Consider the following 16,202-nt stretch of genomic DNA (forward strand, 5'->3'; position numbering starts at 1 on the left):
CAAGTTGGTTGTCTGCACAAGCTCTTTTTGCAAGTCCAACAATTTTGGAAGGAAGAAGGGGAAAAACAGCTTAGGAAAGAAAATCCCAGTTTTCCATCCTTTGTAGCTTGCATTTGTCTCCAGGAGAGAAATGGATGCTGGATGGTCACGAAGAGGTCATACCATGCATAGAGGAACATGTGAATTCCACTGGCTTCCCCCAACTTCTGTTTCTTCTCTTTGGACACATGAATCCCAGTGGGATATCCCTGACTAGAGCTGAACCACAGACCACAGGGGATCCACCTTGACAGACTGGCACAGGTACTGGCCTTGTGTCTGTAACGGGAAGGACCCTCCCACCCTTGGTTTGTAGGACATTCTAGCTGCAAGATTTTCTCATGTTTCTTATCCTCATTGTTTTGCAAATGTCTGGTGGTTTAGTTTGGGTGTTTGACTTATCTTTTGCAGATTGCTCCATATGTTTCACTGTATCTACATACTTGAAATCCTCTTTGCCAAAATGCTTGTAATTAACATGTATCAGCAATTACACTGCTGCTTACAATTAACAATGAACTGTTAAACTGAACATTCATAGGGTTTATTTTGCTGTAAGGGAAGGCCTGAGATATCATTACAAACATTAAAACATTTGGAACACTAGAGAGCTGTGAATAACTTTCATAACTATAAAGCGCCCCAGGACTCATTGCTTTGTATTTGAACCTCTGATCTGTTTCTGATGGAACCTTAGCAAGGTCTCTGTTACCTCCTGCACTAAATCACAATGTGATTTTTCAGCCTAATGTCAGGTACAAAATTGGGCTTAAAATAAATATGGGAACAAATCCAAAGCACACTCACATTTCCTTATTCTTTTTTCTCTGTTCCTTCTCAGCTGGGCTGAGATAACTATGAGATGTGCAGCTGACAGAGTTAAAGATTTACAGCTGTGGGAAAGTCACCAAGAAAACACACGAGCTTTTCTGAAACAGCATCTGCAGTCAAACTCCAAGTGTTTGTGTTTATCTATGTGCAGAGGATATTTTTACATGGATGTATGACTGAATCAGTCATTTCCAACAAAGAAGATAGTTAAGCAGTTAGAACAATAATCTATTTAAGTTTCATATGTTTAAATAGATTAGAAAACAATACAAAGGGATCATTTCATTATCACTGAAATGCAGCAACCACCCCTTGAGAGAGATACAGCAGCAATAGATACCTCAGGGCATCTCATTTTAGGATTTAACAGTGAAATTTTGGGGAAGAATTTACAGAGAGAGAGACTTGAAATAGATTGAACAGGACTCAGGGACATTCAATAACTGCCTGTATTACAGGCACTGGCTCTAAGTGTCCCTCTTGCCAACACCTCAGCTCCAATCCTGAGTCAAACCAGCCCTGCCTTATCTCACAGAATTGCAGTCCCAAGTGTTGTGGTGGCACATAAACAAGTAAAGGGGATAGTCTTTGTCATGGAACAGATACAGCCTGGGGAGGGGAGAGCATCCTGCAAACAGATTTCATTAATGTCACAGCACAGGTTTGACGATTCCCGATAAGCAACAGTCACTGTTACACACAGGCAACCCAGAAGAGGGTGTCTATTGGTTAGATAAAATTTCAATGATTAATTATTCTCCAACCACTGGCAGAGTTCTGTTGATAATGTCTGCTCTCTAGCTAATACTGTCTGCCACTGGCACCTTTCACAACTGGGGCTGCTTGGCCATATCAGTCACAAACACAGACTGTGCCCACGAGGTGGCTTCCTTTCTTCTCCCCCTTCACCCAGCATCTCAAAACAGGCTGCAGAAGGTGTTCCACAGTCTGAGGAATTCTGGATCCAGCATCACATCAGCTAGTGCAAAGCCAACTTCTGCTGCAATTCCCCTGTCCTTGCTTCTCTTGGAGACACACACTACACTCTAAACCTTGTTCCATTCATGACAGCCCAGAATGTTGTTCTTTCATGTTCTTTCTGTATTCTTCCTGTTCCTATAATAACCTGGCATTTGGAGCAGGAGCATCTGACCTCTCCTTCTCTGGCACAGTTGGCAGAGTGAGGACAACAAGTGCTTCATTTTTCCTTTGGTTTAATCCATTCTAGGACAAATAGCTAATCACACGGCCTTTCTTCCTGGAGTTAATTAATTTGCTGTTTACATATTTTTTCTATAATTTCTGCTCTGGAAAAAATCTCACTTTAGGAGCCTTATAAGAAGGACACACGACTGGATTATTTTGAAACATTTTTGTGCTTGCATTTTATATCTTACTGGGATAAATTTCTCCTATCCCCAAGGTGGTTCTGCTGAAAGATTTCCACCGTTAAACCTTAAACAAAGCAAATGTAACCAAGCCTAGAGAAAATATGGTGCAGGATTTAGCACTGCACGTGTTTAATATTTCTTGCATGGAGTTGTACAGCCCTTAAAGGCTGGCTGTATTACCTTGGACCTCTTGGTTTGGTTGATCCTGCTAAAATGTTACAGTGATATCCTGTGCCAACATACATTAAACTTGCCCAGCAATTGGGCCATTACAAAAATTTGCTGACAGCTCCATTTAACATCTGGAAATGTTCCAATACATTTTGCCTAAACTTGAGCTAATCAATGCAGAATTGTGATTTTAGTCCCCCTCTGAGCAAAATCTTTATGTGTATTTACTATGAGTTTATCTTTAAAGAATTTGAAGACAACCGAGTAAGTTCATACCCAGGAAGCTAAATACAAAACCCTCAGAATTTTTGTACTGTAAAAGCACAAAGGCAAGACAAAACATGGCCCTGAATGTGCCATGGTAGCTGTGGTTACCTGCTTGCATTGGAATCCATCGGTGCATGGTATACACTCTCAGTGATTCTTTGGTGCAGTTGACTTGCTTCTGGTAAAGAAAAAATTAAAGGAAATTGCTCCAAATTGTATAAATTGCTTCTGTGTTTATGTAGAAGGTGGGAAAGAGAGAGAAATAGGAGAGAAGAGATTTTGACTGCCACTGCAATCAAAATGGAATGCTTGTACTTGAAGAAAAGGCATATGATGATCTTAATGAAACCTTAGCTCACCCAAACACCTCTTCCACTCATATTTTTTCAGTGCAGAAGAGATTTATTGCTCTACCTCCTTCTCTTTCCTCTGTACCTCTTCCTAGCTAATTGCACTATATGGATCTAGAGAATGGATATAATGGCATTTTTCCCAGAATACAGGTTTTGTGGCTCACAGGCTTTTCTGCATTTAGCAATACATGTACACCAGTCCTTTTGCACACACAGCCATGTAGTGGGATATACCCCCATCCCTCTGCAGAATGCTTTTGCTCAGCATCCTTGACAAACAGAAATAAGAAAATGTTGTTTAGGTGCCACTTGTTCACTCTTTCTGCATAGCTGTCAGGTAGCAACAACTTGTACCTATGTCCAGTAAGTTCTGAGTGAAGAAAAATGATAAGAAAGATGCTGTCAGCCTGTATTTCAGGGCCAGGAGAGTCAGACTCTGAGAAGTGAGGAAGCAATGGAAGGAGCTGCTTTCAAACTCTCAGGTTGCTGAGATCCCAAGGCTATTTTGCTGTGTAAGAAGATGAATCTCCTTTCAATGAAAGAAGAACTGATAAGGGGTGAGGGGCAGCACCAAAAGATTAAACTCAATGAAGTCTTTTGTTGGCGGGGGAGAAATGTGCATTCTGGGTGAGGAGTTGGAAATAGCTCCATTCCTGACTTTATCAACTGATCCATAGCCTTGCACAGATCCCTGAAGCTGCATTAGTAATTCCTTTGCCTTCAAGGGACAACTACATTCTTTGGGACTGATGGACCATAGTGTTACCCAAAGCCTTGTTGGCATTCCATGCTCACTGCAGTATGTGATGGGGCTGTACGTACACCGAGGGTTGGACACAAATGACCCATGTGTTAAACTATTTATCACATACTTTGGCCACCTTCTTTGCCCTTCACTCACTCACTCATCTCAGCTGGTTCCTTCCAACATCCCAACTGCCTGTGCAACTCCTAACGACAGTCATTAAAAACAGCCAGACAAACAAATATATCCCTCTTCCTTCTCTCATTACAATGCACAGTTGGAGAAATATCCAGTCTTGGATTATAGTCTCTTCTTTCATGAGTCATTGGAACTAGAAATAACTGTAAAAACCACAGGACAAAGCATGTGCTTCCTGACATCAGTATTGTAATAAAGGCCTTGACTCATGTGATCATTTGGAAAAAGGCAATGGGAAGAGCTGCAACAGCGTATGAGATACAAGTTATACCCTCTGACTGCTGTTCTGCTGGATTCACAATGAAGGGAAGCTTGACTTTACTCATAGAGTAGGATGAAAGTCATCCTTGGATGTTCTTAAGACCAGACTGGATAAAGTCTTGAGTAATGTGGTTTGGCCAATAACTGACTCTGCTTTGAGCAGGACCTTAGACTGTGATGTCTTGAGGTCCCTTGAAATCTGAAATATTCTAGAATCCTATGATCTTAAGGCAGAAATATTCTAGAATTCTATGATCTTAAGACAAAACAATAGAGAACATCAAAACATAAATTCTTTAAAAAACTTTCAATCTTGATTTCTGAGTATTTTTCTCTGGAGAATGCATAGTAACTCTAGCTAATAGGTCTTTTATGCTACAAATATTTCACAAATGCTCATCTGTGAGCTTCATTTTCTTTGCCTAGAAACACACATGGAGGATTAGCACTATTAAACATGTACATTTTCTCTTCTCTCTACTGCAGTAGCCTAAGCAACACCAGCTTTTATATCTCAGGAGTAAATATTACAAACCATATCAAAAAGTCCCTAGGTCAAGTCCTGAAACTGCGCTTAGAAGAATTTTGAGTTCTGTCCTCAGCAGTTCACGCTGAACTGATCATAGTGAAATTCAGAATAAAAAGGAGAAAGGATGAGGACAAGAACAGTAACAAGAAACCTCAGCAGTAAGCATTGTAAGTAAGTATTTTGTTGGGTTGGATTGAATTGCTGAGGCTCATGTACATAGTTGTTTCCCTCCACTGAAGGAGGTTGCAAGAACTCACTGTCTCTGTGAAACAGACAATTAAAGTAAAGGTGACTTCTAAAGTTAAAGCACAGGCACAGGTTTTCACCTAGAACAAACTCTGCTTAGGAATTTGAAGGATGTGGGTGGAGAGGTTTGCTGACCTTGCAAAGAGAGGTATGACATAAGCAGAAAATGACAGAGCAAGATGACAAGCAATGCCAGGGCCCAGGAAAAGCCTGTATTAGGCATAGCTGTGAGGCTTTTTTGTCTAAGAGAATAAATAGAATAGTATCTCCAGTATCTCCAGCTTTCATGACTATGTTCTTTTACTATCTGGAATAATCTAGCTGAATTTTTCTGTCTGGGGTTCAATATCTTACATTAAAAAGGTGTCTTTACTTTAGGTACTTATGAGGCTTAGATCATTCATGGTGTTGAACACATCAAAAACCACCTCTGTTGTGACATCTCTGTGAGAGAGGGAAATGTCACCAACCCTGTTTTACAGGGAGGTCACCAAGATAAAAAGATGGGATAACTGATTGACATTTAAAACATAAGGTGGGTGAGTAGATTGAAAATAAAAACCTTCAAGCCCAAACAAAGTAAAGAAAACAGTAGGATGGAGAGGAACAGTTGCTATGTTCAGTCATGGACAAAGATCTTTTGTGCCAGGTTTTGTGAGCAGGCACAAAGTGAAGACTGGGACTCCAACTCCTCACATGCTGGTGTAAATGGATGTTCCTAGAGTTGTAGCTTGAGAGGGAGAACAGAGGAAAAGAATGTCCCTTGGACTAACTGTGAATGGAATAATTATCAATGCCACTTCTAAAGCTCCAAGAAATTTTCTTTGACCAGGACAAGGGTTTAAATCCCAGCAATGCTGCAACCACCCAACTGGTCCTCCCACTGGAGATCTGTTCTTGCCTGTTTCACTGGTGGTACAGGTCAGCCCTGTGACTCGTCCCAGCTCAGTGTTGTCACACACAGCTCCAGCAGGAAGGCAACATTACCAGATCCTGCTCTGTGTGTCCTACCTCTACACGCTTCCAGTTGTCCTGTCAGGACTTTGCGAATCTCTGAAATCCAGGTGTTTTTCAGCTCAACAGAAGATGCCTGAGAACAAAAGAGGACAAGGCAAAGCAGATCCAGTTAAAACGTGCTGCCAATCACTGTGCTGCCCTGCCCTATGTTTGCTCTCAATTTTCCCAAGGATTGGAACACTAGGGCCAGCTTTGAGCAAAGTAGAGGATGCTCTTTGAGATGGATGAGTTACAATGAATTTAAGGTCCTGTCTATGCTTTTCTGTCTAGCATTCCAAGAGATTTCCCACTACTCTATTTCCTCTTTTAGCCAAAATCATGACCATTTTCACAATAATAAATTGGCAATCTCAATGTCCACACAACAATGAAGCTTTCAATGGCTATTGTTTCTGGAGTGTACAGGACAGTAAACATTCTTAAAAACAATTCAATTGAAAGGAAGTATATAGTCCTTGGGAAAAAAAAATTATTGTCATTACCTGAATGATATAGACCTCTTCTCTGCCATTATACCAGATCTCAAACTTCTTGTTATCCCCTTTCACATTTTCTGTAATGCCCACAGTGCTCATCTGTTTCAAAACAAAAAAGAAGAAGCTGAAATATGGAAAATTTCAAGTCTTTAAACTCAATCCTCTGAGAAGCATTTTGAAAAGGCTGCATTCACTTATACACTTTAGTGAGTCATTAAAAGTCAGAACATGTTATTTCTCAATATCTAATTTGTTGTTCATCTTTTTGATTGAGGGGAAAGATTGTTCAAAAGTAACCCAAGCTAATGTCTCTTCATGAGTTTATCCTCTTTTCTTTCATTGCTTCCTCTGTGGGTCAGTTTTCAATCCTATCCTGGCTCTTGTCCACCTAGACAAATTTTCAGTTTTGGGAAGACTGAATTTTCCTTTGTCATCACTGATCTGTTAAGGTGGGAGAGGAGGAGGGATGGAACAGGGCTTTGTGAGATTTAATGACTGAACTGCAAATCCAAACACAAAAAACCTGAAGGAAATAATTCTAGATTTCTTAAATGAAATATTCTTTGCCACAATTTCGAAGTTCAGTTGCTACTTTACTCCCATCTTCTTCCTGTATTCGTTCATCCTTCTTGTTCTTGATTTACCTCAGCATTTCTTTGAAGATTTAGACAGTGTTATGCCACCATTCCTTCTCTCTCCACAGAAAGAAACTACAAATGTTTATATGAATTGGTTCAACTCTTGAACCAGGTTCTATTACAACTCCTGTCTGGTTATCCTGTAGTAAGTTTGCAGCATTACACTTCATGATCCATATCAGTTGGCTAAAGTCACAAGTGTCACACCAATGTGCTTAAAGGGAAAATTGGCCTACTTGTGAATCCCACCATAAAATGTCCTGACTCATATCTGGAAATGCCACTCTTGCAAATAAAAGGGCACTTCTACTGCACTGATTCATCTGTAGCTATTACTGTCACAGAATAGACCTGCTCAACTGATCTCAATAGTAAAACCTGCAGTAGAATTACACTTAGAGGATACCCACAGGCAGAACAACCAGAGATGCAGGTCCATTCAGTCTTACTTCTCTTTTTGGGATGGTGGGCATCCATCCCAAGAATACACAAGATGCCCATTTGTATCTAGTTGCAAAAAACAAGGTTCATGTCTGGGGTTGCAGGACATATGGATTGGTCTGTCTCCAGACCAAAACTAAATGGGAACTTACTTAGGGGTGTGAGACAGCCCCAGATATATGCACCTGCTTAAATTCCACATGGAAACATCCTTGTCTTGTGAGAACACCAGACTTATTTATCTCCCCCACCATTACTGCATTTATTACCTTTAATGAATTTTTAAAGCTGTACGAAGCTGTCTTCTCGTGGCCATCTGTGTTCTCCTCCCGTTTCTTGCAGAAAAGCAGCATCTTTGTATAGAGGAAGAGGTGTCTCTGCATTGGTTTGAATCTAGCCAAGTCCTTCACCTTGTTGTGCCCCTTCTTGTGGTCGGTCCACACGTTGAAGGAACCCTGCATCAACAGCTTGCCAAGCTCACTGACATCGCCCTAGAAACCAAGAGAGTGTACATCACGTTCCAATAGGGTAATCCCAGGCACAATTCATTCCTCTAATGGTGTTTAGGCTTCCAGGCAGAGGCATGTGCCTGGGCATCCTTTGTGCTGGAGAGTGCACATGTCCCCTTGCTAAACCTGTGTGGTTTCTTCATATAACCCTTAACCCACTGGTTTCCATGTCCATAATTCTCAGTTTGTCTCCCCATTCATAGTTAGCATCTAAGGTCTGTCTCAGGACAGGCTGTCCCCTTTGGTGACCTCAGAGGAGACTTCTTCTGACAAAAAAGGGTTCCAAGACTCCTGACTCCAAGGCAGTATGAAGGCCTAGTGCAGTCCAGATGCTCAAGCAAAGGCCCTGGCTCTGGAAGATCTAGTTTCAGTTTCTGGAGCTTCTTCCATCCGTGGGCAAAACCTTGAAAGAGCTTAGATGTCTGAAGTCATGGATTGGTGCTCAGAGGTATGTAGGTGTGTGATTTTCTCCTATTGCAAAATAGTTTTTATAAGCTTTGTCAATAGTTTCCTGGCTCGCTATCTGCAAACTATGCAACCCTGCACAGCCTGGGACAAAGAGGGAGTGAATGCACCAAGGAGCCATAAAAGTACCTGAGGGAGAGTGAAACTAAGCAGTAACAAGACCTTTCTAAATTGTCTGAGGACCACTGATGGGTAAATACCTCAACTGATATTAATCAACAAATATGTAGCTCCGATGCCACCAGCACAGTTCAGTGTTAAGAGTGTAGTAAAGTGTGGATAAAGGATATGGCAACACATTTATGGTAATGGGCTTCAACAAGTAATGATAAACATAATTATCCTACCAGCAAGTTTTTCCTAGGAATGCTTTGTATAATAAGTTGAGGGAATAAGCCCAGTGCATTACTGAAGCACTTATTTTCAACATCTGTATGTTCTGTTGACTAGAAAATGAAGATGTTGGCTCCAAGCAGGAATGTCCAATTTCTTAAATGATGGATTGCAACCTGTTCTCTCTCTCACTCCCCCTCCTCTACCATAGATCCTGCTGCAAAACCAGGTCTTAACTAGGTACTTTTCCACTCTATATCAGGGTATTATTAGACTCTCCAAACTATTCAAAGAACTTCAGTAATTTCAGTAAGAGTCTCCCATCTCTAATATATAGAGTTGGATCTTTTATTTGTGCATACAGGACTGTGGATGTTTGTATTTATACATGTATGCAGGTATAAACTGCAAGCCTGTGAAAAGCATATTGGTATGTAAATTGATATTTTCTACACAGTTCTGACAATTGTGAGAGCTGTCACCCCAGGCACTGTTTAGTACAGCACTGAGATCCAGCTCAGTGTAACTCTTGTGATAGGTCTGTCTCCAGTCTTGTATCTGGGATTGGGATACAGCAAGTGAAGTGGGAGGCTGCCACTGCAGAGAGAAAGAGGATGGACAGGGGTGGCAGCCTTTGAATATCAGCCCACAAGCCTTGGACTCTCTCTTTAGTGTGGGCAGCAAATGGAGAGGAGGATGCTGTTTCTGGTAATTTCTTCTAGTGGGCAGCAATATTTTGTCCTAAAGGAAGTTAATTTAAAGTGAAGGATTTGATCACTATCTCAAACATAATTATCCTCTCTAAGAGCAATACACTGTATCTCATGTTTATGAAATATGAGAGATAAATATGATAACTCATATGTATATCTCATGATAACTCATGGACAAACTATGCAGGCCAGATTATATACCAATGTTGGGATAATAATAGCAAACATCTGTAAAACTTCTGCTCTCCAAGCTTTATTCTACTTTTTTTTTTGTGGCTTTGACTAAAAATAAAAATTAAAAAACAAACAAACAAAAACCAACCAAACAAAAATCAAACAAATAAAACCCAGAAACCACCAAACCAACCCCAGACTTACATGTTAGAAACTTCTTACACAACAGTTCAGCTCCTCAAGTCTGCATGTGCACAAGTCCAAGAAGCAGAATATCCTATGCAATTAGGAGCATTTATCAGCTGCCACAAAACCTGCTTTCCTGCTGGCATAATATCCCTCCCTGAAAGGTGTTCTAGCCAAGTATTTCTATCATGGCTGTATGGGAAAGACTCCACAAGATGGGGTGTGGTTTCATCAGCTATGGGAGGTGTTTATTTGGCACCACAGCTGAGCACCTGGGACAGGTGGAACAGGGAGAAGAAATAATTATTGGGTGCATCCTCTTTGACACTTTCACCCCATTGAATAATCATGTAACAAACCATCTCAGGAATGCTGTCAGCATTGGGCTAAACAGCAGCTATGTCCCCCTTTGCAATGGTTTTTCAGTTCAGCTAAGAAATCAGAAGCAAAAATCTAGTCCTAGGAGCTACTATCTGGCATTTCATGGAAGGCTGGAAAATTCAAAAGTAAAAGTTTAAAAGGAACAGGAATGCTCTGTTGAATTCCTGAGTACAAAACTACTCTGAGATTTGAAAGCAAGGAATAGGCAAAAGGATGACCTCAACATTTATGTGGACAGCAAACTGGCTAGAACCCCTCTGCTTAGGATAATATGATACCTTTCTTAGGGAAGCTCTTCTGCCCATCCCTTACGGAGCAGTTTAAAACCAAATTTTTTTGTGAAATTACTGTAACTTCATACATTTAAACTGGGAAACATGGGAGGAAAGCTACCCTTCTCTTTGGGAATGAATAAGAAACAGTGGAAACTGTGTCCTGTATCCATGAGCCTCCCATGCCCATGTTGACTCGTTCAAGTCTGCAATAATAATATCCAGGCTTTAAAGAGTTTTTCTAAAATGAATCTCTGAGACACTTAGACTTAGCCATAACCAGAATGAGGTAAACATATTCTTTATTTAAATTTGTCAGGTTTGGGGCATCTAAGGTTATGCTTATGATCTGTGATGTTTCTCTGATCCACAGGCACCACATCTAGTCTGTGTTTACCAGTATAATGAGGTGGCCACTGCTTCACCTTCAACCAGTACAGCTACTGGAGGAAGAACTCACAGTCTCAGTTCAAATGTAATGCACAGTCCACAGGAGCATCTCCAGCTCTGTGCAGCAGTGGATCTCTGACATGCCGCTGAGTAAGCACTTAAATTTATTTATAAACTCATGCTGACAGGAGCATGGGTTCCTCAGCTACCAGATGCACTTGCATGAAAGAGAACTATAGAAATCAAAACTCCTGAAGCCACTCCCATCCTGAAAAACAGAATAACTTCTCACCCACACATAGTCTCTGTAGACCCCAGCACCTTCTCAGGAAGTTGCATTCTGCACAAAATAGTTTTCCTGGTGTCTAGACTAAACCGTTACTCTGATGTAATAATTCTTTGAACCCAGTTTCTCAGTATATTATTTCTTTCTTGACATTTTCACCCTGCAGCTATTTCAAAATGGGTAACCACATGACCCTCAGGCCTCGTTTTGCCAGGCATGTTTCTCCTTTATGTGTCAATCACTTCCACTTCTCACTTAAGGGCTCATTTTATGTAGGCAACACTAGTTCTTGAAAATCATATGACTTCAATGGAGCATCAGCAGATAGAGAGAGAGAGATTTGTTCCCTTTGATTTGTACTGTGGTTGTTATTTCATATTTCAGATAACAAGCTTGCCAGTGACTGGGATGGATTCTATTATCCACTTTAAGTGGAAGATAAATTTTCTTCCCTCAGTGCAAAAGACTTGAAAACTGTCAAGCTGCACAGAGGTCACAAAGTTTCGGCAAATTTGTTAAGTTATGTCTGTCACACTTGCACCTCTCACCTACAAATGAGTTTTGGGTGCAATTACGCAGAAGTCTCACATTTGTCCCACTACCTCCCCACACTCACACCCCACCTCCACATGACAGGTGTGCTGACAAGTATTTTTGGCAATCACAACATGCCACTGAGTGGCATCCTTCAGGAATGTGGCACAGGCTCCTGCAAAGTGTACCAGCCAAAGGCACAGCATAATCAGTGGTGGGAGGAGCATTGGATTACTCAAGACCAGAGTAGGAGCAACAGCAAATAGTACCTCATATCCTGTGATTGCTATCTGGTGCATGGAATCATTTACTGATTTGATGATATCAAGCATCGTGGCCAGGGCTTCTTCCAATTCAGCAGTACCCTCTGAATTCTTGCTGCACTTCAGCATTTCCTGATTAAAAAGAGATATGGAAACTACTTGAGAACTTCTTGTACCAGAAGACACCATAAGACAATCCTCCCTGAAATTTGTGCTGTATAGACAAAGTAGCAGAGCTCTGGGAAAACAAAAAGGAGAGTAAAAAACCCCAAACAAAACCAAACAGGACATTCACCAGGATTGTCATTGAGGACATTTTGACTTTTTGGCCATTTTCAAGTGTTCATTTAAGATGAGATGGGACCGTTCTGATATATTTACAATGAACTTCTTGCATGTCAGAGGGTTTTACTTCCAGGGTTTTTTTCTTCACATCTGCTAAAAAACAAACTTAATATAATTATTTCAGATGCTGGAGAATTCTCCATTTTCCTTTGCAAGTAGTTCCACAAGGTACTTACCACTGTTAAAAATATAAATTAATTTCTAATCTGAATTTGGAAGGTTCAACATTCCACATTTTGAGTTTGGAAATAATTTAATCCAAATGTTGATGCACTTGTGTTACCCTAAAATGGGGCCCCAAGAAGGTAGTTCCTGCAAACCCCAAAAAGCAGCAGCCTCTCCTCAAATGCTTGGGTAACCAGACATTAGAAGGTAAAAGCAGGATTCGTTCCTATAGTACCTGTTGCACACTTTCTAGGATGAGGATGGATCTCTGCTCCTTGTACAGTGAGCATGCTGCTTTCATCAGCATGAGCATATTAGCTAAACTGGTTGAAAACAGAGGGTTGCAATAATTGTGACCCAAAATTTAAATCTAGTCTGCCCACCACTCAAGGCACACAGCTTCTTAAGCACTTCTTTGTTATCAATTTTTCACTGACTTCAATTTTTCTACATGTTTAAGTGCTCCTGCTACCAGGAAAAGAGTGCATCACCTTCACAGATCTCATAATCCCTGACAAGGTAAATGCCCATGCCAATGTGTTGTTGCTAAGTATGAAACTGGTCTGACCAGCTTCAAACCCCAATGGCTGTGACCTGTTTTGCCTGAGAATTTTACTCCTTGATCTAATCTTGGTTTTATTTACAGTCATATTTCAAACTAAAAGCAGAAACTGGTTTATTCTTGCTTTTCTGGAGACCTTGACACTTTTTCCATTCTCGCAGATTAGTTTCAAGAAATAGAGGCAAATTTATTTCTGGAGTATGTCGATGTAAATCTACTGGAATCCATGAAGTTTCATCCATGTCAATATCCCCCTTCAATATTTGGATTCTATAGTTTTGCATAAAGTCAATAAACAGCTTGGAGAAATACTGCACAAGAAGGGCCAGCCAGGTCCTCACATGACTTGCACTGGCACAATTTGAGCAGTGCCATGGTAGCTGCTAGCAAGTTAAATGGCAGCCTAAAATCTTCATTGCAAATTTCAATGCTAAATTTCCTGACAGTGCACAACACTACATTAATCCCAGCAGCTTGAGAACAGCATGTAATTCACCTTCATGACCTTCTCATAAGGAAAGACAATAAGTATTATTTTTAAGAACTGAGAAAATGAAGACAGAAATTTAAGCCATCATCTTAAAAAAAAAAAAAAAAAGTCATTGTTTTGAGTTATACATTTCCTGTTGCCCAGTTCAGACCACAATTTCAAGCATGGACCACTCAGGGTTCCAGCCAAATCAAGAGGGAATTTCACATATTCATCTCCTGGAAAAGTTACAATTTGTTCCTAGCTGGGTCTTTTAAAAAGAAGCAGCAAAAGGGAGTGGCTCCTCCTGAAAGGTTTGAGTCACAACCATGGGAAAATATCAGTTCAGAGAGCTGAAAGAGTTTTGTTAAACAGGGACAGATGTTAGAGACAGGATTTAAGGCATCAGTTCCTGTTTTCAGACTGTAAGACCATATACTGACCCAAAAAAGCCAACTTCAATTTCTGTTTAAAGATAAATAAAACAATAAATAAGACAATAAAATACTTACTGTGTAAAGTATCTTTATATAGAGAAAGCTATACATATAATAGTATACTTCTATTGCTTAGTATGTAAGTACTGCTAAGAAATAGCAGTTCCTATTCTAAAATGCAAGTCCCTTCTTTTTCTGTTTTCTACTATTTTACAACTGAACATTGCAAAGTATTTGCTGAAGAATTGAGCGAGGATTTATTTTCAGGTAGTCCTGACTGATTTGCAACTCTTTAAGTAAAATGCTATGCACTGGAAATCTTTGCACTGCCGTGGAGAACTTACCTTTAACAGCAACTGATACTTGGTGATTCTCTGGACTGGCTTTAAGAGATAAGCATCTAGTGAGAGTTTATGATCCAATTTACGCTGACATTCCTGTAAGAAATAACAGGGTAGAAAAACACAGTTGTTTCTTGAAACACAGGTAAAACACCAAGATCATTGCCATCTGACAATCTGAGATTATGTATCTGTGAATTAAGTGAGAGAAAAATTTGTTCAATCTGCATAGGAGTTTCCAGGTTATTTATGCCACAGTGAAAATGCATCTAAACAAGAGCTAATGTTAAGGTTCGACTCAGTGTCGAAATCTGGCATTCCTTGCTGATGAGATTGCAATCAGCTGGCGTTTGCAAAGAAGCCAGCACTTGTTTGGTTTGGGTATAGCCTGCAGTCAGGCTCCTGAGCAGGAAATCTGCTCTACCTGCCCAATCTCCTGTACAGAACACCTTGACACACTCTGAGCACCTGCCCTGAGTACAAGAAGCATGCAGAAAAGTCTGTGTATTGCTCTAAGCTTTCTAAAGAAAGAAGAGATATAGAAGGAAAACAAGCTTTATGAGTCTTGCACTGCTAGCCTACAATGAAATTCCACCTGAAAAAAGATGCTGTCTCCACACTGTCTCCAGAGAGCTTCAGATCTTGGTTTGTTCTGACAGTACTTTTCATATATTTGGAGGTCCTCTTTCTGCAAGAAAAGGAGAGTTTAGGTAAGGTAAGAAAAAAGAATCCATAGAGCATCTACATTGAATCACACTTTTTCTTACCTTCCATCCCAAGACATGAAATAATTAATACATGGAGATAACTGTATGTAAAAACATACCAAAACTACCAAAGTTACTTTTTACTCCTGATTAAGTTAAATACACCTGAAAGTAAGATTTTTTTTTCCTCACTCTTAACACAAAGCAAGGAGACTGCAGACTGGAAGACACACAATCTAATTGCATAATCTTTCTGAGAGGGGAATAGATGGTTTGAAAACAAATAAAAAGACACATTAGAAATGTAAATTTTATTAACAATACTGGCACAGACTGTAATTGTTAACAGTGCTCACCACGTAGCTAAGGATTACCTGTTCAGCACACCCTGAAAATAGTGCTGGCTCTCAAAAATATACGGATGAATAAAAAAGTAGGAAGTTTGTCTTGTTGGTGTCCCAGGCCAGGCAGGGGGATATACTTAACCCTGTCTTATCCAAATTGATAGTGGGTGGATTCACTTCACCTCTGTTTAGCTTTGACTACACTGAGGTCCACGGCAAAAATCTCATTGAGTTCAGTGAAAACAAAGGCAATTCCATAAAAGCTCAGAGGGGGATATTTTAAGCTCCCTGGGCTGTATGGGTGGATGCAGAGATGGGTGTTCCTCTGGCAGGTTCGGGGCTCACTGGCTATGCACCCAGGAAGCCCAGAAGCCACAGGGCCATGGAGCAGGGCTGGCTCTGCTGGGAGCTCCCCATCTTCATTTGCACCTACCCTGGGGGATGTGACCTCAGTGAATCAAAGAAAGCACCAAAAATCAATCTTGGGAATTCCTGGCTCTTGTCTCTGTGCTTTCAGTCCACTAGACAGTTCCTATACACTCCTGCTGCAGGGAAAGCTTTTCCTTTTGTATAGAGTTACTAGAAGAAATCAATGTTGCTGCTGTCTTCCTCTACAGACCCATACTGACATCACCCTGAGGAATCAGCTGTGAGCAAAGTTGTGCCACGGAACACTGAGCTGTGTTAAGGATTATGCAATACAAAAAGCTCTGTTGCAACTAA

The 16,202-nt window shown here is 40.5% G+C and overlaps 1 protein-coding gene across 17 annotated transcripts in view; it reads right to left on the bottom strand.

Moving 5' to 3' along the window:
- MCF2L2 (MCF.2 cell line derived transforming sequence-like 2) overlaps positions 1 to 16,202 on the bottom strand; it is a 218,431-nt gene that overhangs the window by 72,560 nt on the left and 129,669 nt on the right. For 16 of the 17 annotated variants that reach the window (XR_007903552.1, XM_051781467.1, XM_051781478.1 and 13 more), the window contains 7 exons: positions 15,024 to 15,116; positions 14,432 to 14,524; positions 12,116 to 12,241; positions 7,873 to 8,094; positions 6,531 to 6,623; positions 6,043 to 6,121; positions 2,808 to 2,877 (listed from right to left, as the gene is read on the bottom strand). Coding sequence is in view for 16 of the 17 variants with exons in the window: in XM_051781467.1 (XP_051637427.1) it covers positions 2,808 to 2,877; positions 6,043 to 6,121; positions 6,531 to 6,623; positions 7,873 to 8,094; positions 12,116 to 12,241; positions 14,432 to 14,524; positions 15,024 to 15,116 (776 nt within the window). In the remaining variant the exon portion in view is untranslated. The remainder of the gene's footprint in view (positions 1 to 2,807; positions 2,878 to 6,042; positions 6,122 to 6,530; positions 6,624 to 7,872; positions 8,095 to 12,115; positions 12,242 to 14,431; positions 14,525 to 15,023; positions 15,117 to 16,202) is intronic. The other variant, XM_051781463.1, reaches the window with a different exon arrangement.

This window comes from Manacus candei, unplaced genomic scaffold, assembly GCF_025592945.1.
Source record: "Manacus candei isolate 608988 ecotype Guabito, Panama unplaced genomic scaffold, ASM2559294v1 h1tg000015l, whole genome shotgun sequence".
Taxonomy (NCBI): Eukaryota; Metazoa; Chordata; class Aves; order Passeriformes; family Pipridae; genus Manacus; species Manacus candei.